This window comes from Corvus brachyrhynchos, unplaced genomic scaffold, assembly GCF_000691975.1.
Source record: "Corvus brachyrhynchos isolate BGI_N302 unplaced genomic scaffold, ASM69197v1 scaffold90, whole genome shotgun sequence".
NCBI lineage: Eukaryota > Metazoa > Chordata > Aves > Passeriformes > Corvidae > Corvus > Corvus brachyrhynchos.
Window position 1 is genome coordinate 1305360 of NW_008236932.1, and position 25654 is coordinate 1331013.

The window sequence follows — 25654 nt, forward strand, 5'->3', positions numbered from 1 at the left end:
CCATTACACCCTTTTATCCTTCCCCTGCCTCATTCCTATCCCTTTTCTTCTCTGTCCTTCCTACCTTTTTGCTGGTTCTTCCCTACTCCCTCATCCCTTGCATTCTACCAACTTCCCTTTTGTCCCAACTCCTTCCCTTCTTCTTACCCATTCTTACTCCCATTCTCCCTACTCTCTCCCCATTTTCCTATTGTCACACCATTTCTCCACACTATTCTTCTCCCATTCTTCTCTCATTCCTCCTACCTCCTCCTCTCCTCTTTCCTCTTTTTCGCACACTTCTTCCCTCTTCTGCTCCTCATGCTTCCCTGCCATTCTCCATAGCATTTAATCTGTCATTGCTCCCCACATGCTCCCACCATTCTCTCCCATATTCCTCCTCCCGTTCTTCTTTCTCCATTTAAAATTCAGGTAGTAGTCATAAAGTAAAATACAGACCAATAGTAAGGATTAAATACTAGTTATGAGCTCTTCCTTTAGATTGTGGGATGCTGACAACTTGCTGTGTATCTCTCTTGTTCCATGGTTGCCTCTGCAGACACATATTTTTCAATTATGATTTTAATTACATCAGTACTCATCTGTTCCCTTGAAAAGGGGTTGACAGAAGCAAATACAGGGATCGCTGGGAGACAGCAGTAGCTCTGGGGAGTCTGCCAGTGGAAGTTAATTCCAGATTGATTAAAAGTCTTGAGTAAAAAAGAGGCCTTTAGCACTGATAGTATTGTCAAAGTGGAAATAGTACTAAAAGCTGTTTTTTCTTGCTACTTACCACTTACTTTGATGAATAGGAGATGGTACTAAATTTTTTTTATTTTTAATCTGCTTAATCACTGAGTAATAATATAGTGCTGAACAGAAGTGTATCACTTTACATCTCTGTACAAACTTCAGTATTTCAAGTATCTTGAGCTACTAACAGAGCTGGATTAGTCAACATTGTGTAAGGCCCAATTTGATGACTTCTCATAGTTGCTTTTGACATAGTCTTTTTGCCTTCATTCTACTGTAGATCATTAAAATAATGTTACCAACGTGTTGATGTTGTGTGCTATTTTTTATGAAGATGGATTATATAATAAATCTTTCATGCTACAGCATGAAGAATTCATACTATTTTATATCTGTATTCCATTTTTAATTCAAGTAGTTACAAATATAAAATCTCAGAGGTTTTACAAAGAACTGATCCAACTTTCTACCTCATACTGACTCCTGCTTTGTTAGGGGTTGCATTTCTGCTTTAAAACAGAGAGAACTATGAAAGTAGAACTATCCAAGAATTACTTTTTCAGAAGAGCTAAAAGTTAAGCAGAAGTTGACCATAGACAAGATATGTCATAGTCTAAAAAGCAAATGTCTGTCATCTTTGTCTCAGGAAAATACTTAGTTCACTAAGACAGTTAAGACAAAATTATGGAGAAAGTAAGATTCAATTCTATACCTAAAATATAATTATATATATGGGCAACCATTTTCACCAGCATGATTGTTAGAACAAATTTAAACCAGACAGTTCATCATTATGGAATTACATTTATTAACTATATGGCTAATAATGTGGAAGTTCTACTATTAATTGTTTGCAGATAAGTTTGGTAAATAGCCCTGTAATTCCCATTTTCTTTCCCTCTTTCATGTAAACATTGAATAATAAGTTAGTAACATATGAAAGTATTTGGTTACATTGTTCTCAAATTACTCCAAACACTTTTAATCCTAGGCAAATACTGGTGTTTAGAAGTCAGTGTGCTTTCTCAAGCATTTCACATAATTCCTTCAGCAGATTTTTTTGGTTTTTTTAACTATTTCTGACTGCCTGTAACTTTTGCTCAAATTTGTTCTTTTGGAAAGGGAGGTATTAGAAAATCTGACAAATATTTTCCCAGCGTGTAGTTTTTCCTCCTTGAAATCCCGCCATCACCTCCCTTTAGTGAACAGCACTGGCTGGTGGTGTGTATTGTTGGGAAGGTCCTGTTCCTTCCTCACCCTTTTGCAAGATGTGCATGAAAGTCGTGCAGCAGCACAATCTCAGTCCTGACTCAGAATCAAAGAATCACAGAACATTCTGAGTTCGAAGGTACCCACAAGAATCATCAAAGTCCAGCTCTGGGCCCTGCACAGGACACCCCAAGAGTCACACCATGTGCCTGAGAGCATTGCCCAGACACTTCTTGAGCTCTGTCAGGCTGGTGCTGTGACCACTTCCCTGGGGAGCCTGTTCAGTGCCCAACCACCCTCTGGGTGAAAAACCTTTTCCTGATATCTGACCTAAACCTCTCCTGACAGAGTTCTATGCCATTCTCTTAAGTCCTGTCACTGGTCAGCACAGAGACAACATCAGTGTCTGCCTCTCTTGCTTCCCCTCATTAGAAAACTGCAGAACTGCAATGAGGTTTCCCTTCAGTCTCCTCTTCTCCAGGCTGAACAGACCAAGCAACCTCAGCCACTCCTCATATGGCTTCCTCTCAAGGCCCTTTACCATCTTCGTTGCCCTCCTTTGGACACTCTGTAATATCTTTAGATCCTCCTTATATTGTGGCACCCAAAGCTTCACAGAGGCCTTAAGCTGAGGCTGCCCCAGTGCAGAGCAGAGCGGGACAATCCCCTCTCTTGCCCGGCTGGCGATGCTGGGCCTGATGCACCCCAGGACATGGGTGGCTCTCCTGGATGCCAGGGACACTGCTGAATCATATTCAAGTTGCTACAGACCAGGACTCCCGGGTCCTTTCCATGGCTCTGCTCTCCAGCCCCTCATTCCCCAGTGTGTCCATACACCCAGGGTTACCCCATCTGAGGAGCAGAATGTGTCACTTTCCCTTGTGAAGCTTCATACAGTTGGTGATTGCCCAGGCCTCTGATGTGTCAAGGTCTCTCTCCAGGCCTCTCTGTCTTCAGAGGGAGTAAACAGCTCCTAATTTTATATCATCTGCAAACTTACTATTCCTTCAAGTCCTGTGTTCAAGTCCCTTATGACTTCTCTGAGTCCTTCTCAGATTTAGGGAATTCTGATTTGGGAAAATTCCAAGGGATCCTTGGAGCCAAAATATATGTGCCAGTGCCCCCAGATTATAAGGGGAAAGATATATGGGACTGACAAAAAATTGCAGGGAAAATCATGGTTTATCCACAATAAAGTGTGATTAAGGATACTTGTTTTTTCTACAATCATGCATCAAGGTAACAGTCTTTTAGGAAGCATAACCACTAAGGTGGACATTAGCTCAGTTGTTTAGTGCAAGGTGCTAATTAACTGAAAGATTGTGGGTTTAAGCCCTGTACAGGCCGTTCACTTAAAAGCTGGACTCAATATTCCATATGGGTCCCTTCCAAGTCAGAATATTCTGTGATTCTGTCATTGTTTATCTTCAAAGATAGAAAATTAAAGAGTGTAGTTTAGAAATCGACCTAGCTAGCACATTTTTCCTGAAATGAAGTGTTAGCCAGAGTGCCCGTTGATTTCCAGCATTGTTTAACATAGACTGATGACCTGAAACAGAAATCAGTCCTTTATGCTTTTGTTATTAACCATGAAATTGGTTGCTTTCTTTCTGCGCAAATTTTCTAAGGACACTTGAACAAATGGTTCAAGACATCTGTGTTCAACAAGCTTCACTGAACCATGTCATTGTTGAAGTATATTCTGTCATCTGTGATGACTTTCAGTTGTCATTAAATGGATGTTTCAAATGAAGGCAATATACTACTTTAGATCTTTATTCACAGATTGATAAGAACAAATTCACCTTTAATGTCCAGCAGTTACCCTTCTGCACTGCTTTATTCATTCCCAAAGTAGCTGCCATTTGAAAATACATTCAAAATACTAGTTTCATAATTGAGAAAAATAAATAAATCAATGAACAAAAAATTCCAGAAAAGTTCTGTCTCAAGCTCTTGGTAGTTTTTATTTGCATGATAAAATAAAATAATATTTGATTTGGAAGCAGTGTTAAAAGGCATCAGTTTCACAGATCTGTTCTCCAAATATCTCCCAGGTAAATATGTCTGAAACAATACAATACTGATTGGATCATTCCTTGGTAGAATACTGAGGAATTTTCTTAGTAAAAAACAATTGTGTTATCTACATACAAGGTATTTTCCTACCTAAGTTTTGCATCCTTCCTCTTCCTTTTTCATGCATTTTGTGCCAGAATGACCTCTTCTGGTTTTTTTATTAGAACTTTGCTTGCTACCTTCCTTTTACATCCATAGAACAGTCTACGCAAAGTAACCCAATTTATTAATTTCAAAATTTTCTTTGCCTTTCCTGTATTCTCTACTTTAGAATGACAGCTTTTGTATTATTCTTCCTCAAGCCAAGATAAGACAAATATTCATTCACTGAGACTCAAAATGTTTGAATTACCTGAAAAAGATGCACTGTTATTTAAAAACGTAAATTATTATTTACCCTGTATACCCTTTCTTTCTTCTTTAGAGTGACTTGAAATTCCACTAAAATGGGAACAAACCCTCTCCGTTCTTATCTGTCCAGGGTTGTTCTTTAATTCAGGTTCTCATGCTCTAGAGTTTATGTTAAAGAGCTCTAGTGTGTATTCCTGGTACAGGTTATTGATATATTAAAACTGTAAAACAGTGCCACCTTCAGTTAAAATGAATTCGGTTAAATATGAATTTTGTGGTATTAATAAAGGAGTAAATAGATATTCAGATCTGGCTCTGATTATCCATCGATTTGTAAGAGACCCCCCTTCCTCTATCACATGGAGCCCACATTCTGCTGCCAGTGTTGGAGATACATTGGTGATAACAACCATGAGTTTTCTGAGTTTCCCTAGTGTATTCAACACCTCAGCACCTGTATATAGAGTCAGAATCACAGTGCTTTAAATGGAATTAATGTGAGTCTTAATTGATTCAAGAGTCTCTGCTGAAGGCATATCACAAGGAAGAAGTTCAGACATTTCTTTCAGATGACAGTAAAGCTCAAAATACGAAACTTTAGGTAGACTTACTGCAGGCCCCCTCTCAGTATTACACAAGTAGTATGTTGAAATAGTGCATTAAAAAAAGTATGGGCAGTTGTCAATGCTATTCACAGACTTTCTTAATGTAAAACACGCCATTGTTATTTTCATTATACTCAATTAATGGTGGTTAATGTCCATTAAAAATTGACAATTTAGAGGTGTTCTGATGTTTGGCATTAGACTGTAAGTATCACAGAAACTGCCTGTCACAAGGGTAAAGTTTCATCTTTGCATGAGGTTGTCTTGATGGTTGGAGAAAACTCATTTACCTGTAGTTCTACAGATGCTTGTATACCAGATAAAATTCCCCCTCTCACCTCCCCATGCTCTAGACATACAGATGATCAAAAAATACTCTGGAGTACAAAAAATGCTTCCAACTGGAAATATGTTATAAGGGTCTGATTCCTGAAAATAAAATCAGATGGGGATTAAATTGAAAGACAAGTTGCTTCCTGATTGCCCTCTTTTCTGCTTATTTGCCCCCAGTAGTTCTAGGACATGTGTAAGTAAAGAAATAGATTAAAAAAACAATAAATAAACCTGCAGGCCTCTGGATTCATTTGCGTTTTTTCTTCCTCAAGAAGAACAGAGAGCACAATATATGGTGAAGAACTACATTTGCAAATTTGACCCTTGCAGGTTTTCATCAGAAAAAGTTTTTTTTGTGCCAGAGAAATACTTTGGCATGTCAGGTTTATCAGCAGCTAACATTTTTTTACTGATGTGAATAAAGCCTGCAGTTTTTGTGTTCCTCTTTCTTTTTGCTTCAGTAATACAACAGTAGGATTATCCAAAACTCTTACATAAATGAATAAAAGTTTAGGAAATAATTTTGACACATCTGAGGAAAAAAATTTCATCACCTTTTAGGAGTGTACCAGAATTATTGTCAGATTCTGGAATCAAACTAGTTGCTCCATTTTGTAGCCTTCTGCCTTAAACTCAGACCATCTTTTACTGTTGTTTATAAAAGAATCAAACAGTATTTATTTGACCCAGACTTTTAATGGTCCCTGTCTGAGTTCATAAGTATGGAGAGATGAGCAAGAGGCTTTTCCTCTGGAGCAGCTGTTTAAGACTACTCAACATAACTCCTGCTGTGCTGGTGCTTTGGAGGCTATAGGCAACACTTGCTTTTGCTTCTTTGGGGAACATGCATCTGAAAGCAGAATGAAAGAGATTCAAGCGATGTCCTGGTCCACTCCAGGCTATGGCTTCAGTGTCATGTAGAGGAAACCCTGCTGTAACTGCCTAGGGACTGGTGCAACTCCTAAGGAGTAAATGGCACAAAGAAATACTGTGCTTCCTCATTTTTCTTCCCTTCAGCTGTATGATTAAACACTATCCTCTAATCCTTTATTAAAAGCAGTGTAAATTCATAATCTCAGTTAAGTAAAGAGGATGTTTTTAAGTCAATAAAAATATTGCTAACTGATTTTGGTGTTCCAGGTTTTTTTCTGGAAAAATAGAGTTTGTAAAGAGATGTTGGGAAGAAAAACAATGAAAAATGGAAGTACCTTACTCTGCTCTAACTTTAATGAAAGAAAGGAGAAATACATGACTTCACAATTAACCGAGGCAGATTTTGTAACAGACATCATTGCTTCTTCTTAGTGTCCTATTTTACAATTCAGTCAGCAGTGGTTTATGTAAATGCATGTTATTAAAGTTAAAAGTGGAGAAAGTGAAGCAACAAAATACACATAAGCTTAAATAAAGTGACGACAAACAAAATGTTGATGCCTTTTCCTCTGTCTAGACCCCTGTGTTGAAAGCAGTGTTTTCATAAAACTCAGACAGAATTCATTTCCATACTGAGTGCTTAATGGTTCCTGTCAGAACAAAACAGCTGGGAAACATATGGTATCCATTTCCCTGTATCACTTGGAAAAAATTTCACATGTAAATAAAACCAACATAAAAGTGTAGGCCTTTGAACCTAGAATCTTATACAATACATAAATAAGTCAGTACAGTGCATTCTTTGTATTGGCCCACTAAGTTGCATGCCTTTTGATTATTGTTATTTTTATTTCTTCTTCAGAAATGTTTTCTTAAGCACTTCCAAAAGTATTAATGTAATTTTCAGACATCCATAACTACTGAGCCATACTAATCTTTTACTTCAGATATTAATGTTTCACTGAAAGTGTATATATCTGTTTCCTTAGGAAGGTGTTCATGGCAAATTGTGTGTTTTGACCACAAGTTAGATCCCACTGATATGCAGTTAGCACATGTTATAAATCTGCTTTCTTTAAACAGTATTCTTGACTTTTAGAATGCATTAACTCTTAGTGTACATTGAAAGGGGCATAGTAACTCCCTAAATGCTTTTGTGGTTTTAGTGCTGTCCCTCAACTGAAAATAACAAAAGAAAGAAAACTCGTTGCCAGAATTCCACTGATTATGTAGATCATAAATATCACCAGCTGGGACTGTGTGAAAGAGTGCAAATTCAGTAGGATTGAGTTCAAGTTCAGTAGGATTAGGAGTTTGGTTGGCTTGATCTCCTTTCCTCCTCCCAAGTCAGATTCACTCGTCAAATTATCCTGCAGTGCCCTGAAATAATTGTCTGGAAGATCCACATAGGGGGGTGTGTGTGTGTGTGCATGGGTGTGGGTGTACACAGGTTATACATATAAGGGATGGAAAGTTTGACAGAGAAACCCAACACAGAGAGGAGAAAATCAGAAGGAAACATCATACCTCAATAAGTAGGCTTAATTTTTAGATCAGAGAATCACAGAATTGATTTAGGCTTGCAGTGTTCACTTAAGATCATCTAGTTCAACAACTGTGCTTAAGCAGGGCAGCTAGAGCAGGTTAAGCCAGGTCTGTGTCCAGTTGAATTCTGAGTGTCTCTAAGGATGGAGATTTCACAAAGTCTCTGGGCAACTGTGCCAGTGTTTGACCAGCCTCACAATAAAAAAGTGTTTTCTTGTGTTCTGATAGAATTTCTTGTATTTTACTTTGTGCTGGCTGCCTCTTGTCCTGTCATGGAGAAAAGCCTTGTTACCTCTTCTTAATGATGAGATTCCTCCTGACCTTTTCCTTCCCCAAGCTAAACAGTCCCAGGTCTCAGTTGCTGTTCATGAATTTCTACTTCTTGTAAGAAAGATCCATCTTCTAGAGGAAACAGGCCTTAAAAACTGAGTTGTTGTTACTGATGCTAAAACAAATCCACTAAAAAGTTTTGACTACCTCTTTTGTTGCCCTCACAGAAAATCATCCTACTCTTATGATGCCTCTCAATGCAGAGCAGAGTGCAGACTAATAGTTGGACAGGACCACAGTAAATGCCACCAGGCTATTGTGCACAGAGTGGGTCAGGTTGGAAGGGACCACAGTGGGTCATCTGGTCCAACCTCCCTGCTGAAGCAGGGCGATCCCAGAGCACACTGCACAGGATTGTGCCAGGTGGCTCTTGAATATTTACAGTGAAGGAGAATCCACAAGCTCTGGACAAACTATTCCAGTGCTCAGTCACCTGCACAGTAAAGAAGTTCTTCCTCATGTTCAGGTGGAGCTTCCTGTGCATCAGTTTCTGCCCATTGCCTCTCCTTCTATTGCTGGGCACCACTGAGCAGAGCCTGGTCCATCCTCTTGACACCCTCCCATCACATACTCATAGACAGGGATGAGGTTCTTCCTCAGTTGTCTCTTCTCAAGGCTAAACAGGCCCAGCTCCCTCAGCCTTTCCTATTGAGATAGTAACAGCCCTCTGCTGGAGCCACTCCAGGAGCTCCATGTCTCTCTTGTACTGAGGACTGGGCACAGCACTCCAGATGTGGCCTCATCCAGGCCAAGTAAATGGGGAGGATCACCTCTAGATCCTTGCTGGCAATGCTCTTCCTAATGCACCCCAGGATACCATTGGCCTTCTTGGGCACAAGCACACATTGCTGGCTCATGGATGACTTGTGTTCTTGGTTAGAACTTGATTAGAATGAATTATTTGTAACTATTACAATATACATCCTTGAAGAAAGTTTCTTTTCAGGAATGTCAGATTCTTCAGTTTTGCTAGAGATTCTGTTAAATCTGTTTAGATGTTACAATATAATTCTTGTTTCCAATGTTTGAGCAGGTGTATCTTTAAAGCATGCTATCATGTCACATGTCAGGTAGCACTCACTGCTAAATCAAATTCCTCTGTTTCTCTAGTTTCCAGCAGCAGCTGGAACTGTGGGGTCTCAACTCTTCTTGGAAATGCACAGAAACCAACAGGAATTACAGATGTGTGCAATAAATTCAGACCAGTGAAGAGAGTTTCCCCATTAAAGCATCAGCCAGAAAGCTCTGAGAACAATGAAAGTGATGACCAGGAGAACCAGAAGGGAGAATACCAGAAAGGCAGTGATTCTCAGTCTTCACCTCCAAATGATGACCAGAGTCCAGGAGAAGGAGAGAGCCTTAAAAGCAAAAGCACAGAACCTGCTGTTCTGCTTGGGGAGCTGGAGCACTATGACCTGGATATGGATGAGATTTTGGATGTGCCTTACATTAAATCAAGTCAGCAACCTGTTCCTTTTACAAAGGTAGCTCCTGAGAAAAAACTTTTGAGTGTGTGTTCAACCATGAATGGTCTAAGTGGCAAGAGCTGTCCTGCAGGGAACACAGAGAGCTCGCCTGCTGGCGGGACACAGTTCTGTGTGCTGTCTCCTGTGAAAGGCGCTCAGCTGAGAAAAATGCAGCCCATTGTCCTCGATCAGCACAAGCATTCAGCAGAAGAATTAGAGCTTTCCCAGCCTTTAGTTAAGTGTAGCTCAGCCCATGAATCTGAAGCCCAAGGCAAGGGCTTCCTCAGCAGGACACTTGTTGATCCTCATGCTCACAAAGCTGAGAAGAGTATGCCGAACTGCCACCGGAGGACTTTCCACCTGCAGACGGCAGTGGCAGAAAGCAAGCAGCTAGAGGAACTGAGCATGAACTGGAGCAGCGCAGGGGGCCCAGAAGAGAGGAGCGAAGAGGTGAAAAAAATTAAGAGCATCTTAAATATTGTAAAGGAAGGCCAAATCTCTTTGCTGGTAAGTATCATCTTTTTCATAAAAAATGTAGAATAAAGTGATCTATGATATGGTTTATTAAGCCAGCTAAGCTGATGAAGTTCATATTTTGAACCACTGCCCATTTTATCTTGTAGACTCCTAAGAAATTAAGCATATGGGCTTCCAAATGGAAAGCATTAATATTTAAATAAAATATGTAGCAAAACCAAGATGCTAGTTTAATGTCTGTATAGCCAAGATTGCTGTTTTATGCAGTACACTGAAATTATAAAGAAGGCAGACATTTTAACTAATAGAATCACTTAAATATCAAATTTAAATCCTAACCAAGTTTTGCCTTTCATGTTTGTGGGTCACTTTGCTCAATTATTTCTGGTTTACCACTGTTGTTATGTAGAGGTTGATGATGAGAACAGAGAGGCTTCTGTTGTATTCTGATTATTATTCAGGAGTGTTTATGCTGTCTTGTTGCAGCAGCATTCTCACGCAGGAGCTTTCTCTAAAGCCTCGTTGGCCTCTGACCCATATGAAGTTTTTTTAGTAAATTCTAACACTGTGATCAGGCACTGTCAATGATGGTTTCCAAAGTAACTGGTTGCAAGTTAGCACAATGATGCAGAGCATGTGATCTCCACACGGAACAACTGGTGAAGGCACAGTGTATGTATAAAAACTAGTTTTGTTAGATTTTTGTTTAGCTTCTCTGTTTACCAGTCTAGCTCAAGCACAAAGGCATGCTGTTAACATAGAAGCATGAACAAAGGAAGATATTCAAAACTAGACAGAGGCAGAAGAGAATATTAGATTAGTCATTAAGAAATAAAAGCAAGTTAAATTCATCCTGAAATAGGAATTGGGGTGAAAAAAGAGGACATCATAGGTAAGAAAATATGTATTTTTTCCCAACTGGTTGAAACCTCTTCAAGAAGTACACTCATGGAACAATACTCTAGCAAGACTGCATAACTCTAGGAACTTAGTTATTGCTACTCCTTGACTTTGTCTTTAATCTTTTGTTTTCCTTTTGGAGTTTCTGAATCCAATTGTTTTGTCTTTAAATTAGAATTGGGCAGAAATATTGTATTACATCATGGTGGTGTAGAACTTCGAGTAAATATCCAAACATATTTTTCCATGGAAACAAGCTATCACATAAAGCTCTTCTGTCATGTGCTTTAACTACGTTTTAAATGGTGCTTAAAATAAGCTACCGCTTTTGTGATGAGCAAAATTAATCAGGAATGTCTTTCAGAAGTCACGGATGTTTTCTCTTCAACTACTCATCAATATAATGCCAAAAAAAAAAAAAAAAAAAAGAGGGGGAGAGAAAACTCAGACAGAAGTTATTAAAATGTGGGTATTTTTGCAGCTACTTCATTGATCAGACTAGTGCTAAGACTTAAAGCCACTCAAGATCTTGCACTGTTGCATGACAATTGCATGAGAAGAAAACTTCGCAATCAGTCAAGCCAGCGAACATCCCACCTCTGTCCTTGTGCTAATAGTACCCAATTTCTATACACTGAAGTAAAAAGCTCTGGATTTTGACTTATAAAAGAACATGACTGTTGGGAAGCCTTCTTGTGTTTGGCTTGTGTCTTGGGCTGTGAGGATAAATGTATCTTTTTATCCTTAGCTGTAACTAACATACAGCTTTTTTTAACAGCCACATTTAGCAGCAGATAATCTGGATAAGATCCATGATGAATGTGACAACAATCTGTTGCATGTAGCAGCATCAAAGGGACATGCAGAATGCCTGCAGCATCTCACTTCTTTGATGGGTGAAGACTGTTTGAATGAACGAAATATTGAGCAGCTAACTCCAGCTGGATTAGCAATAAAGGTAACAGGCCCTTTCTCTACTGTAATGTGACATAAAGGTCATTTAGTTTTCTCCTGTGATGGCAGTAAGAAATGCATCCATCAGGATGTTATTTTTCAAGCTTTTTAAGTGGGAAAAAAAAAACCCTGTTGGCTGGTACTACATAAGCAAAGTAAAATGGATTACTACACAAGATGTAATATCCACTCTATAACACTGACAATTTTTACCTTGCTGTCAAAGCATGTACATTAATTTTTAAATCAGTCTACTGAATCTAAAGACTATTTGTTATGTTTTAAGTAGCTTTCACTTAACTTGGATTCAGTTGTTTCTTTAGGGAGCATAACAGTTTCTTGGTTTCTTACATATACTGGTATAATCTTGTAAGACAAGTGTGAGAACAATTTTACGAAGTATAAAAGCACCTGGAAGTGAAAATTCCCAGTTGTCTAAAGCAGTTGCATCAAAGTTAAAATGTACATGTTGCAGAACAACAACCTGTTAAAATCTGAAAAAAATTATTGTCCAAGCTTTCAGGAAAACTTACTATGTAGGAATTACGAAAATTCATGGTGTTACTACACTAAAATAAAAGATAGCGCAGGAAGGCTGATGATTCAATCATAGTGATTCTGGTTCTTTGATTGAATGTCACTCCTTTCATCCTCTAAATACCTTAAGAACAAAGAAGGGAAGGGGTGAAATATAATACAGGAGTTTCTGTTTCTTTGGGGGGTTTATTGTTATTTGCTTCCTGGGAAAAGTTTAGAAACTGAGAAAAGACTGGTGGATTCCAACCTGCCATTTTGCATATTTGAGGCACACTTCAATCACCTAGGGCCCTGGTGTAGGTGGCAGGGTTGGGTTTTTTGATTTTTCTGGGTCAAGCCATATGAATAGAAAATTAAACTGATACCTAGTTATACTAATGAAATGCTCTGATATCTTGGCCCATGTCAAACTGTTTAGTTACAGTCTGCCAATTTAAAGTCCTGCAAAATTTTAGCAATTTTTCTTTCTTGTTTTTTCAAGGTTGGTATATAATGTGTTTGTAAGCCAATAAATTCTGATACTTACCTCTTTTGTGGAAAACAGGTGCACACCCCATATAGTACAACATTATGGGAGTTACAGTGGTATAAAGGAGGAGCAAAAAAAATAAGTATCATTGTATCAGTGTTGAAAACTACTCTGGAAGTAAGGATCAAGAGCCACAAAATTTAGTTATGCCAGATCACTTAAAGGCTCTTACAGGACCTTGCATTGACCGAGGACAAGTCCAGTCATGCAAGTCATCATTAGATATTTGTGCTGGAGCACCCACACTAACAGGAAGAACTCCATCACATTTACACTCTCTTCTGTGAATGACAAAGTATGATCAAGTATTATTGAAGGTAAAGGAACCAATGTTTAAATCAGTCTGCCTTTCTGCAGAAAAAGACAAAAGGTTTTATTGGCTTATTCTTTAAATCTTCAATCAAACTGGAAATTTTTAATAATTGTGATAAGCTTTTTGCTCTCTAGTAGATGTGTTTAGAATGGAAACACTTGGAATTTAGACCTTTTTTTTGCTTGTTTAGAGTGGTCAGCTGGAGTGTGTTCGATGGATGGTGAGTGAAACAGAAGCTATTGCGGAACTCAGTTGCTCAAAAGACCACCCAAGCCTTATCCATTATGCAGGTTGCTATGGCCAGGTATGACCTTCTTTTACATTTTCATAGATTACTTGGGTGCTTATACAAGAATTTAAGTTAAAGTCATAAATCATTTTATGACTTTTAATTGCAGATGCTCTGAATTAGTTCAAGTATAGCAAAATCTTTCCCAACTTAATCTGTGTAATTTTTTCCGCATTTTCCCTCTGAAGTTGTTTTTTTATTTTTGGTTGGTTGGGTTTTGTTGTACAAGCTTTGAGTAATGGCAAGGAGAAGATTAGCTGGCATATTAGGCCAACCAGTAAATCCCAAGAATATCTACGGAGATTAGTTGTCATCTGGAGGACTCATAGGACACATCAGAAGAGCAACAAAAATTTGCAGTTTAAGAATTCATTGTATTGGCAGTGAAGTATGGTGGAACTTGAACATCACCTGTTTAGCTTTAGCCACTTCCATTGAAAACTACATACAAAAATATGTTGTAGATGCACAGAATATTCTGAGTTGGAATGGACCACAAGGATCATCAAGTCCAGCTCTTAAATGGCCCATATGGGGATTGATCCCAAAAGCTTGGTGTTATTAGTACCATGCTCTACCCAACTGAGCTAATTGTAAACCAGTCCTGTTTCACACCTAACTTGTCTGTTATTGTAATAGTGAGACACCACTGAAGTACAGCATTCTAGTGCTTGGCTAATATCTGGAGGAACATTACACAACATTCTCTTTCCACAACATCTGTTTTTCCCTAAGTAGACCTTGCAATAATCCCTCTTCGGGGGACCTTCTCCAGGATCTACTATGGAAGGAATGGTGAACAGTTACTCTTCTTTAATCTCTTTGGCAGATGGACCATTTTATCGCACAGTTTCTTCGACAGACATTAAAGATAAATTATAGAATCACAGATTCATAGAATGGTTTGGGCTGGAAAGGACCTTAAAGATCATCTAGCTCCAACCCCCCCACACACTGGCAGGGACACCAAACCTCACTGATTTTGTAGTGATGCCTTTTACTCTTGTTAAGAGAGAACAAACAAAATATAACCACCGAGAAAATCATTCTTTGATGTGTGTGATTGTCTCATTCAATGCCATACAATTATTGTGACATATTTCTGCTGCTTAACTGCTTCTGTCCAAGCATGTACTGTAGTGGAAAGGAGAGGCAGTTTTGGAAGGTTATGGAGCTGGAGGTCTACCCTTTCTCCTGCTGTTTCTACAGGCACACAGACACCCTTGTTTTCATGCTGTGCAAAGACCTCCTTTTTTTGCACTTACCTACTATGCAGATGTTACTGGTGCAAGATAGGATCCTGCTGGATATTCAGATTAATGGTGTTAGCATGTTTGCTGTAAACCCAGCACTGAGGATAGGGAATATGTAAGCCAGACCAGAACTGGATTAGAGAGAAGAGTGTTTGCTACTGGGAAGAAAGAGTTTGAAAGAGAAAGTTGCATGTGAACTTAAATTCATATCTTCACTTGATTAACCTAATTTTGTCCTTGTCTCTAAAGGTATTTATATAAGATAAAGCCAATGAAGCTTTGGGGTTTTTTCAGTGAGCTATGCTATCTAGTGCCAGAAATGGATCTGGCACACTTTATCCAGATTCATTTCAGAGCAGAACAGAAGCTCTACCACTTAAGAAACACCAGCCACCCATGAAATTTGCCAAGGTGACATATAAATTGCTGCCAAATTTTCTTAGTTAGCTGAATGCCAAAGAAAGTTCATATGTGATGTCAATTATCTTTTTTTTATAATCCATAAACTACCTGAAAACATGAGGGAATGTTGAGGCTGAAGGGGTACCAGACTATCTTACCCAAGTTTGTTAAGAAAAAAAAATCTTTGAGAAATTTAAATGCTTACTTAGCGCTGTCCTTGAAGCTTTAATTTATTTTACCATTACTTACACGAGAGATAATCCATGTAAACACTGGTCTTGGCAGAATTACAAGAGTAGTATTTTTACAAGGAAGACCTGTTATTGAATCCTTTCCTAAAAGAGTCAGTCCATCCATTGTGTCCCCAGGCATTAGACACGCACGCCATAATTTTCTTCAAGAATCATAATTTAGGATGGGCAGCAGAAGGGAGTTCATAGCAAAGTTCCTATGTTAATAGTCATCAAACTACAGGCAAGGATGTGTCAACAACATTATATTTTTCCAGTGAGAGAGGGACCATATAAATTAATCTGATTGAAAAGAACAAAAGCTCAAAGTCAACCTGTAGCCTGGTCAGCATACCTCCTTAGCAAGGGTTTCTTTAAGCATGAGATTATGCAAGAGAAACCACGATGGTTGTCAGGCCTCTTTACACTGGGCCTCAGTCATGAGTACAGTGAAGGGCAGCTGTGCCTGGCCCAGTCACCATGTCACAGCAAGATGGTGCTGCAGTCCTAGGTGCACATTGTCCTAGGCCTGACTAAGAGCTTCACAGGGCTGGAAAGGCTTTCCAACAGGGATGTTGTGGTAGTATGGGCTGCACAGGCAAGAGGCAGAGGGTGGGGAATGCCAAGGGTTTGTGGTTTCTGAACTCCAGAGAATATAGAGGGACTTTGGGATACCAACCTAAAGCATGACTGAGGACCTAGAAGGGATCCTGTGCACACCTTGGTGGTGGTACAGTTCTGGAGAGCACAGTGGGAATGAGTGTATGACATTCAGATAGCAGATACCTAACAAAACACCTTTATTTACACCTCAGGGTATTTGCCTTCCTGTCTGATGTCATTTTTACAAGGGTAATGTGTTGTTTTCACTCATTCCTACTCCTCTACTTTGAAGGGATACTGGGAAGGCCTGTTTATTTAATTAATATCAAGTGGTGGGGCTAGGATTAGCTGTAAAGTCAGTACTCTTCAGCATGCTATCCCTTCCTGTTGTAGGCTATGTAATTATTTAAATGGTCCATGTTAGTTGTACTTCCTTCTCCAAAAGTCATCTGATGGAACCAAAGTCAGCAGCCTGTCCCAAATTTTACTGAAGTCTTTTTATAGAGAGGTTTGAATTATTGTAGATCTAGAATATGCCAAAGGGGTGTTAATAACTGCTAGAACATTTTAAGACCATTGTAGGTCTTAAAAGTAACAGATATACTGAATAATTTATCAGTATTTATAAGTTCCTATTACATAACAAAAAAGCAATTATTTTTCATTATCTTCATCTGATGAATTTCTTTACTATATTGCATTTTGTCTGAATAAACTGAGTTGAAGACTATAAATCTATTCCTGAAAACATTTTTCTTGCAAATGCATGATGTTAATAAAAGTGAGAGTGTTAATAAAGTGATATGTAGTATATTTTGATATATGATGGTTTTGTTTTCCCTGGTTTTAAGTGAAAAAAGTATTTGTTTTCTTGGGGTTTTTTTGGTCAAGGATAAATTTGTTGAAACACAAACTGTTTGAGTAGAACTATAACTTTGTGCCTGTGATCACTTGGTGCACAGATAGTCTTAAGTATAGATGATTGAATAGAGCCACCCAGCCACTTGACTTCAACTTGACTTATCAACTCTTGTTGATAAGATAAATGACTAGAAAGCATGATTTGCTCCATGCTGTTGTGATCATAAAATTACAGAACATGCTTAACATTCTGGTACCTATTACATTCCAAAGAAATATATGATTTCAAAGCTATAGTTGTCTTCCAATTCTGCAGATAAGTTTTGCTAAAATATTTTTCTTTTAATTATTGAAACATAGGGGTATTACCGCACCAAATATTACCACAGGCCTGGTTCCTACGGTATATCACCGTGTCCCGCAGCCATAGAGGAGGAGGAGGGAGGATCCAGCAGGCAGGAATTGTGCAGCAAGATTGATTGATTTAATTATTTTACAAACTCTTTTATAGACTTTTTTCTTCATAGTCTAATTGGACAAAGGATCAGCCACCCCTTGGGGGTGATTGGTTAAAATCCTAAAACATCCATTATCAAAACATTTTTCTACTGTACCATAAACAAGACTTTTCAAGGTTGCAGGTAGTTTGGTTGTTTACATAACTCTGCTACCTCTTCTGTGAGAGAGAAAAGTCTCTCACAGACTTAGAAAATAGCAAGAAAATCCTTGCTAGCAGCATTTTTGTATCTACATAGGGGCAATTCATAGGAGTAGCATAATCCTTCTTCATCGCTGGCCAACACCACCAACATATTGAGAATTTGCTCAAAAGGATTTTTAAAGGGATATGTGATCTGAAGTCATCTCTCCATGCTGGCTGTCAGCTGTATTGGGCAGTCAGCCAAGGAGAAGTCAAAATACCTAGGTCTTCACCCTGTAATAAGAAGAAAACTGCTGCTGAAGTGAATATATGAAGAAGATAAGTATCAGACAGAGTAGCCCTCTGAAGGAGTAAGCAGAGACCCCGATGCCTGAATGTGCAGAATCATCTGGAGTAGTTCAGAAGAGTCTGACAGTCCCTCTCCTTTTCATTGCAATAAAAATTTTGCGCAAAAAATACAGGTTTATATCCAACCTTATTAGAATTTTCTTTCTTCACTTTTATTCTTACCCTTTTCTACGTAATTAATGCTACGATTCCTATAAGTGCTTTCAATACTGTTTTGTTTAGGTGTACTTTAATTTTCCACGTTTCTAATTTTGGGTAATTATGTACTTATGTGTCACTGGAGCTACTGAGATGGTGCAGGTTAAGTCTGTGGATTAGTGTTTGCAACACTAGAATCCACACTAGAATCCCCCTTTGAACTGGAGCTCTGAGACAGTGCAACACATGATAGATATCAATGCAAGATATTAAAAAATACATGTTTAAATAAAAAAGTTTTAAGCTAGGAAGTAATTTAGTCTTTTCACCTATTCAGATAGAAAAACTGGGAAAGCAGCTGTAGTCAGCTACCCTTTAATGGAGCGCACTTTTCTATGTAATCTATAGATTTATTCCAGATTTTCAATATGTATCATATTCAGGAGGGCAAAAAGAAATTTAAACTGGAGAGGCATGGGAAGTTCCTCGAGAGAAGAAATTTATTCCAGATAAACTTGCTGGAGAAAATAAGAAATCAGAAAAGCTTAGTGCACATACATAACTCTCCATTGTTATAAAAGAATACCCAAATAAATGTGTATTGTACCTACATACACACACAAACAGTGATGTTAAAAAAAAAAAAAAAAGTTTCTACCTCAGTTTTGGCTTCCAGACTTTCCGTGACGAGCTTTTGCACTCCCAAGTCTCCCCATCCTTCCTAAAATGCAGGACATACAAATGGTCCATGAGTCAGTACATTGAGACCTTAGGGTAGCATTATTTTCTGGTTTTAGTTGTGTTGCTGCTTCTTTAGCACAACCGCACAGAAATGGGGAATGATTATAGATCTGAAGAATCTAACTGCTCATGGCTGTGATCTGAGCACAATCCTGTTTTATTTTTCCAGAGAGGCTTGTGAAGTTTGACCAAATTTCACAACCTGATTTTCAGATTGATATATGGATTGTTCTGCCTCAGGTTTCATCCCCAACACAGAGGCATGCACGATTTTTATGTACAATTTCTCAGAATGTGTTACAGTACTCATTTTTTTCCTATTATGTCTTTTTATAAAATAAAGTATTTCAACTTCTTCCCTTGGGGGAAAAAAAGAAACCCAAAACTCCCTAAAAGCCAAACCAGAGTCCCATGATGCACTAAGTCCTACAAAGTTAAGAGACACTGAAAACAAGGAATTACTGGATAGTATTAGTAACAGATGACAGTACCACTATTCCTCTAGTATATTCAGCTTTTCATTATTTCTTACCTTTTGTGACATTTCTTTGCCCCCAGGAGAAAATTCTTCTGTGGCTTCTTCAGTTTATGCAAGAACAAGGGATTTCACTGGATGAAGTTGACCAGGACGGAAACACTGCTGTTCACATAGCTGCTCAACATGGCTATCTAGGATGCATACAGGTAGAGTGATAGCTATAGAAGAAACCTCTAAACTTCAAGCTTGAATGACAAAAGAAATATTATGGGAAATCTAAGTGGGAATAATTATTGATACATTAAAATATATCAGAAGGAAGAACTTTAAACCAGTAGGAGTCAGACTGAAAGAGTGAAAAGCTTTGGGTTTTTGATTCTATCCTCAATTATGCTGTCATGAGCCTAAACTAACTTGTATTTCAAGACGAAAGCATGATTATATTGTTCATACATAAGCAGTTAGTGTGTATGTTTTTGTGTTACAAAAGGTCAGCCAGGTTAGATATGCATACTTTTGTTATTAGTCTGATAGTTTTCCTTCTGTTTCTTTTTCCATTGAGTAGTTGTACCTCTCCAGCTTAGGGGAACTATAAAAGATAGGTTTGTTGAAGGATTACACCTTGACTAAACCATCCCTTTCAGACTTACCATCCTGGAATGAATCTGTGCTATACATTGAAGAGTGATGCTGATTTCTAGCTAATTCTTGGTGAAACATCTTGGCCACTGAAAACAATACAGTTCTGTTGTACAGAGGTGCTAAAAATGGTAATTTGTCCAGCTGAGAAGGCTTTCACATCTACAGTGCTAATGGAAGCCAGATCTGAATGAACCAGTTTGGATACCTCTGTCCAGTAGCTGTGTTCAATGCAGACATACCAAAAAAGTCATGGAGTTGGACTAGATGGCTGATCTTAGAGTCATAGAACCATTAAGGTTGGCAAAAACCTCAAAGATCATCAAGTCTGACCAAACTAGCACCACCACCATGCTCATCATTAAACTGTGTCTGCGAGTGACACATCCACGCTGGTTTTGAACACTTCCCGGGACAGTGCCTCCACTACTTCAATGGTCAGTCTGTTCCAGTGCTTAACAACCCTTTCTGTGATAATTTGTTTCCTAATATCTGATCCAAACCACCCCTGACACAACTTGAGGCCACTTCCCTTTCATCCTTTTAACTTGTTACCTGGGAGAAGAGGCCAATCCCCACCTGGCTACAGCCTCCAATCAGGCAGTTGTAGAGGGCAATGTCCCCCCTCAATGTCCTTTTCTCCAGGATAAACAACCCCAGGTCCCTCAGCCTCACAGGGCTTGTGCTCCAGACCCTTCCCCAGCTCTGTTGCCCTTCTCTGGATTTGCTCCAGCACCTCAATGTCTTTCTTGCTGTGAGGGGCCCAGAACTTGTCATAGGGCTTAAGGTGTGGCCTCACCGATGCCCACTGGCCCCACTGTTGCTGATACAGGCCAGGATGCCATTGGCCTTCTTGGGCCCTTGGGCACACACTGGCTCATGTTCAGCCACTGTCAACCAGCACCCCCAGGTCCTTCCAGGCAGCTTCCTGGCCACTCTGCTCCAAGCCTGTTGTGCTGCTTGGGGTGGTCAAAGTGCAGTTGAATCTCATCTAGCTGGCCTCAGCCCTTTGATCCATTCTGTGCAGATCCCTTTGCAGAGCTTTCCTGCCCTCCAGTAGATCCTCACTCCCACCCAACTTGGTGTAGTCTGTGAACTTACTGACAGTGCACATGATCCCCTTGTCTGTGTTGTTGATTACATTAAACAAGACAGGCCCCAGTGCTGAGCCCCAGGGAACCCCGCCAATGGCCAGCCGTGATCTGGATGTAAATACACTCACCACCACTATCAGGGCTCTGCCATCCAACCAGTTTTTCACTCACACCATGGGCACCCAGTTTCTCTGGAAGAATACTTTGGGAAACCATGTCGAAGGCTTTACTAAAATCTAGGTAAACACATCCACAGCCTTTTCCTCATCCACTAGACAGGTCACTTTGTCACAGAAGGAGATCAGGTTGCTCAAGCAGAACCTGCCTTTCATAAAGCCATACTGTGAGTGAGATCCCCTGGCTGTCCTGTACTTGTTGCATGAGGATAGTCAAGATGATCTGCTCTATGAACTTGCCTGGCACTGAGATCAGGCTGACAGGCCTGTTCCTCCCTGGATCCTTCTTCAAACCCGTGTAATAGATGGGTGCCAAGTTTGGTAACTTCCAGTCACTGGAGCCTCTCTGGTTGATCAGCGCTTCTGGTAAATTATTGAAGGTGAAGCAACTTAACTTTGTGTTAATTGCAGATGTACCCTCTGCCCGTCAAATTTGCTAGAATCATTAGTACAGTCACAGGAGTACATTTCAGTGTTTGTGTTGTTGTCACTTTGAGCAAAAGCTGTTTGGAGAAGAAATATTAATAAAATTATTCCAGGAAATTGCAGAGAGGTATTTGATAAACAAACTAGTCCCTGGAGAAGAACAGATAAAAGAATAAAAACCTCTTGGCAGAAAGGCAAGAAATAAAAATTAAAGTGATTAAGTCAAGTTAGGGAGGAAGACATGTCTAAGAACAAGCAGTAATTCTCAAGGGGCTCAGATATGTATCAGTAAACTTCTTATTCCTGTTACCACACATGAACTGATCCACATCACCTTTCAGGCCACTGCAAATACAGAACATTTGTATTAGTCCAGCCCTAAAAGAAATATAGCTAGTGGATTTTCATTAGCTAACCTCTTCAAAGAGCTAAATATATTAGTGGACATTATTGTGTTGGATCTACAGCTGCAGAACTGCTTACTATTATTATTATTATTACCTATTTATATATTTGGTCACCAAGAAGACATAACTCCATAAAAGCCAGTTTGAGAGTATTGCATAATAAAAAAAGAAAAACAGGTTGAGCTGAGTGAATAGACTTGAAGACAGTCAAATAGATTAGGAGAACATGACCATCTCAGCATTTTTTTATTGAGGGGACGTCTTTTTTCTTAAAGATGTGAGGAATGGACCCTGTAGAAACTCATACGAGAATAAAATAAACAAACCATCACATCCACGCTGAGCCTAGTGGGTTTATTATTGTATTGTAGCCAATTGCTGTGATCAGTTGGAAAAAATGGAATAGAAGAAATGTTTATAATTTACTGGTGGGGAGCACTGTTGTGGTAGAGGGTGTGCTTAGGGTTGCTATGGAGTGTGTGTTTAGGGTTGCTATCTCAACAGTGCCTCATCAAGATGTGCAATGCATTTGAAGGAGAAATGAGTGTAGATGATTTTGAACAGAGTGGTGACATCTGCAGGCTGTTTTCATGGATAAAACTAAACAACAAAGAGACTAGCCCTGCTGTCCCTGTGAAGAATTAGCCTTAATAAATGGCTTAGAACTCTCAAGATTATTTTATTTTAGGTAAATATGCAATTCAACAAGTACTTTCTGTTGAAGTGAGGCCATGAGAAATAAGTCATGAAAATATCTAGTGATGATAAAAATACACAATGTTAGTAATACTACTTCAGTAAAACCTCACAGTTTTAAGTGTAGTTGATAATTTGTTGTGCTGTGAAACAAAATAAACCCTGTGCCCAATAAGCTTGTAGTCTACTTTAAAATAATGTACAGTGAATAATCTGGTAAGAAGAAAGGAGTGATAAAGGAAACAGGGAAACTATAAGCAGCAGAATAAAAAATGAAGAATCACTGTTAGTGATTCCCTGGCCCTCTTATTCACTGTGTTTATGAGCAGATGACACTCCTATCATGTTTCAAACTATTTGATTACTTTCTGCAAGGTTTATTTTCTTTCTGGACAAATTAAGCCCAATCTATTGATATGAGATGCAGTGCAAGAGTTCATAACTTTCCTTTCTGCATGGTTTTAACAGATCAGACAGACCACCCATTCCACTTCTCTGTCAGCAGATGTAGAGGTCTCTGTGCCTGCTGTTTGTGGTCAACAAAATCACTCCAATCCTCAGTGGTTTTTCGCTCTGCTTGGATAAGTCAGCCAAGAGCTCAGCCATGCAATTCCTCTTCTGCATGTGTGTGCATAAAGTTAATGACGCTATAGTTTCTGGGTGTATAGGATCACAAGTTTTCCAGGGGGCTGGTATCAACATGTGTCAAAGCATTGCTGAGAACATTTAGGTCCTATTTTACCTACTCCAGTAATGCAAAGAGCTCCTAACACTGATTATTACAAGCAGATCATAAAGAGGGAAGAGTTAGTATCAAATCTTGCTTCAGTTATTTGATGTCTTGAGGTCGGCCTGACAGAACTTCTTTTGCACATAGAACACTCTTTATTCTAGTCTCAGAATAACTCAAATGGCATGCTTACAACTTGGATGGTTCTCCAGCAGCAAGCTAGGGTTCTCTGCTGGTACTGTGAGTAACACAGGGATATACATCAGAGTGTAAGATATTAATATTTCTTAAAGACTAAAAGCTGACACATATTTCAGTACGTATTCAAAAGAAAATAGTGACTAACCAAGCAAGTGCAAAGCAATGAGACTTCTCTCAGCAATAAAAAACCACACTGACCTAACCCCCCAAAATTCCAACCAGATTGATTAAGTCATAGTACAGTTCTTTATCAGCAATAAGAAATTTGTGCCTGTCTGACCTAAAGTATCTGGCCTATCTTTCATGTCTAAGCATTACTTAGCTAAGGAATCAGAACACTGAGACTGCTCTATTGAGTGTTTTAAACATAGGGATTCTGCTGTGGTAGAAAATGGAGAGCTAAACCACAAAAGGAGTCAGCAAACACTGTAGCAAAGACATTCCTAAAATGAAATCCTAAGGGTGTGTTGAAATACATTGCAGTGTGGAGATCCCAAAAACAGATCTGGTAAGCCATTACAGCTCATCACCAGCCACTGTAAACTGGCTAGCAATGTGTTCACGCTGCTCTGGACCCTGCTGTTATCTTCATCAGATATCCTGTGTCCTCTTTTCTAGGTCTGCCATGTGTAAAGTTATCACAATATTCTGTAATGCACAGGGAGATGCATCTGCAAGAGTTTATTACTGTGGTGCAGGAGAGAATCAATAGGTGGCCAAATGGAACTCCTGTTTTGATTTGGTAGTCCCACTCACTGTATGAATGCTACAAGTGGTGCTATTCTGTACAAATGTATGAACAGAAAACAAATTAATTGAGTAGAATTTCAGGGGCAGAGGAGGGAATAATATATAAATTACAGTCTTTTTATAGCTCCTCTGAACTGCAGCTCAGTCTTCTATATTATTGTTGCACCTGAGTGGTAGATTTGATTGGTATGTGGTTTGAATTCAAGCTGCATACAGATTTGTCAGTGACTGAATTTTAAAAATGTCTGGCTTAGACTAACATTTCTCAAGCATTTTATTCAGGAGTGCTTTTTGTCCAGCCGTTCTTGTACTGATCAGAAGTCACAGCATAGACTTACACTTAGAGATGTCACTGTTCCCTTTCATGTTTTTACAGACATTGGTTGAATATGGAGCAAATGTCACCATGCAAAACCACGTGGGAGAGAAGCCATCACAAAGTGCTGAGCGACACGGGCACACCATGTGTTCCCGCTACTTAGTAGTTGTGGAGACATGTATGTCGCTGGCCTCCCAGGTTGTCAAGCTGACTAAGCAGCTGAAGGAGTAAGTGTTTCATTGTTAGCAAGAGGGGCTGATCTTAAAACAATACCCTACTTCAGTTTATTAGCTGTGTCCATTTTCTTCGTCTTATAGATGACATTTTAAAGTTGTATTTCTACCTTATTTCTTATTTTGAAACACAAATTATTCTAATTGCTTGCTTTAATTGTAGATGCAGTTACTGTGGCTTAACATGTCAATATTCTGGTAAGACTCTTAGAAACCATTGGCACTGACCTAACATTGTTCCAGCGTAGATATGTGATCAAGATGTCACAGTCCATGAAAATGACTTCTGATAACCTTATGTTTCGAAGAGACCCTATCATTTTATGCAAGTAACGTGTAGCTAATTGTATTGGGTATAAATTACAATACTCTGTTAGCAGGGAAGCTAAAGAGTGGCTTCAGTGAGAACCAGCAAGGGGCTTCCCTTTGCTGGACAGAGCTCTCAGCAACAGACCCACTGCAAGACACAACTAAGCCCCACCTGTCATTCTTGTAGCACCTCTGTGAAAGCATATCTAAAAAAGAGCAGAAAATGCCAGAGAGGAGAAGAAAACAGAAGAGTGACAATCAGAGGGAACAGCAAGGTCAGAGGAGCTGGAGGTGCACCATGGTGAAGAAAGCACACCCCTAAAGGGACTGTGGCCCATGGAGAAGCCATGGTAGAACAGGTACATCCCTTGGAAGGGCTGCAGCCCATGCACAAGCCCAGAGCCAGTGATTTCCTGATTGGAATGCAGCCTGTCAAA

General features: G+C 39.2%; 1 protein-coding gene across 2 annotated transcripts in view; it reads left to right on the forward strand.

Moving 5' to 3' along the window:
• The window catches only part of SNCAIP (synuclein alpha interacting protein), a 50029-nt gene that overhangs the window by 9959 nt on the left and 14416 nt on the right, over positions 1-25654 (forward strand). For both annotated transcript variants that reach the window (XM_008629144.2, XM_017728296.1), the window contains exons 3-7: positions 9168-10030; positions 11679-11858; positions 13424-13537; positions 19318-19443; positions 24733-24902. In XM_008629144.2, coding sequence (XP_008627366.1) covers positions 9168-10030; positions 11679-11858; positions 13424-13537; positions 19318-19443; positions 24733-24902 — 1453 coding nt within the window. The remainder of the gene's footprint in view (positions 1-9167; positions 10031-11678; positions 11859-13423; positions 13538-19317; positions 19444-24732; positions 24903-25654) is intronic.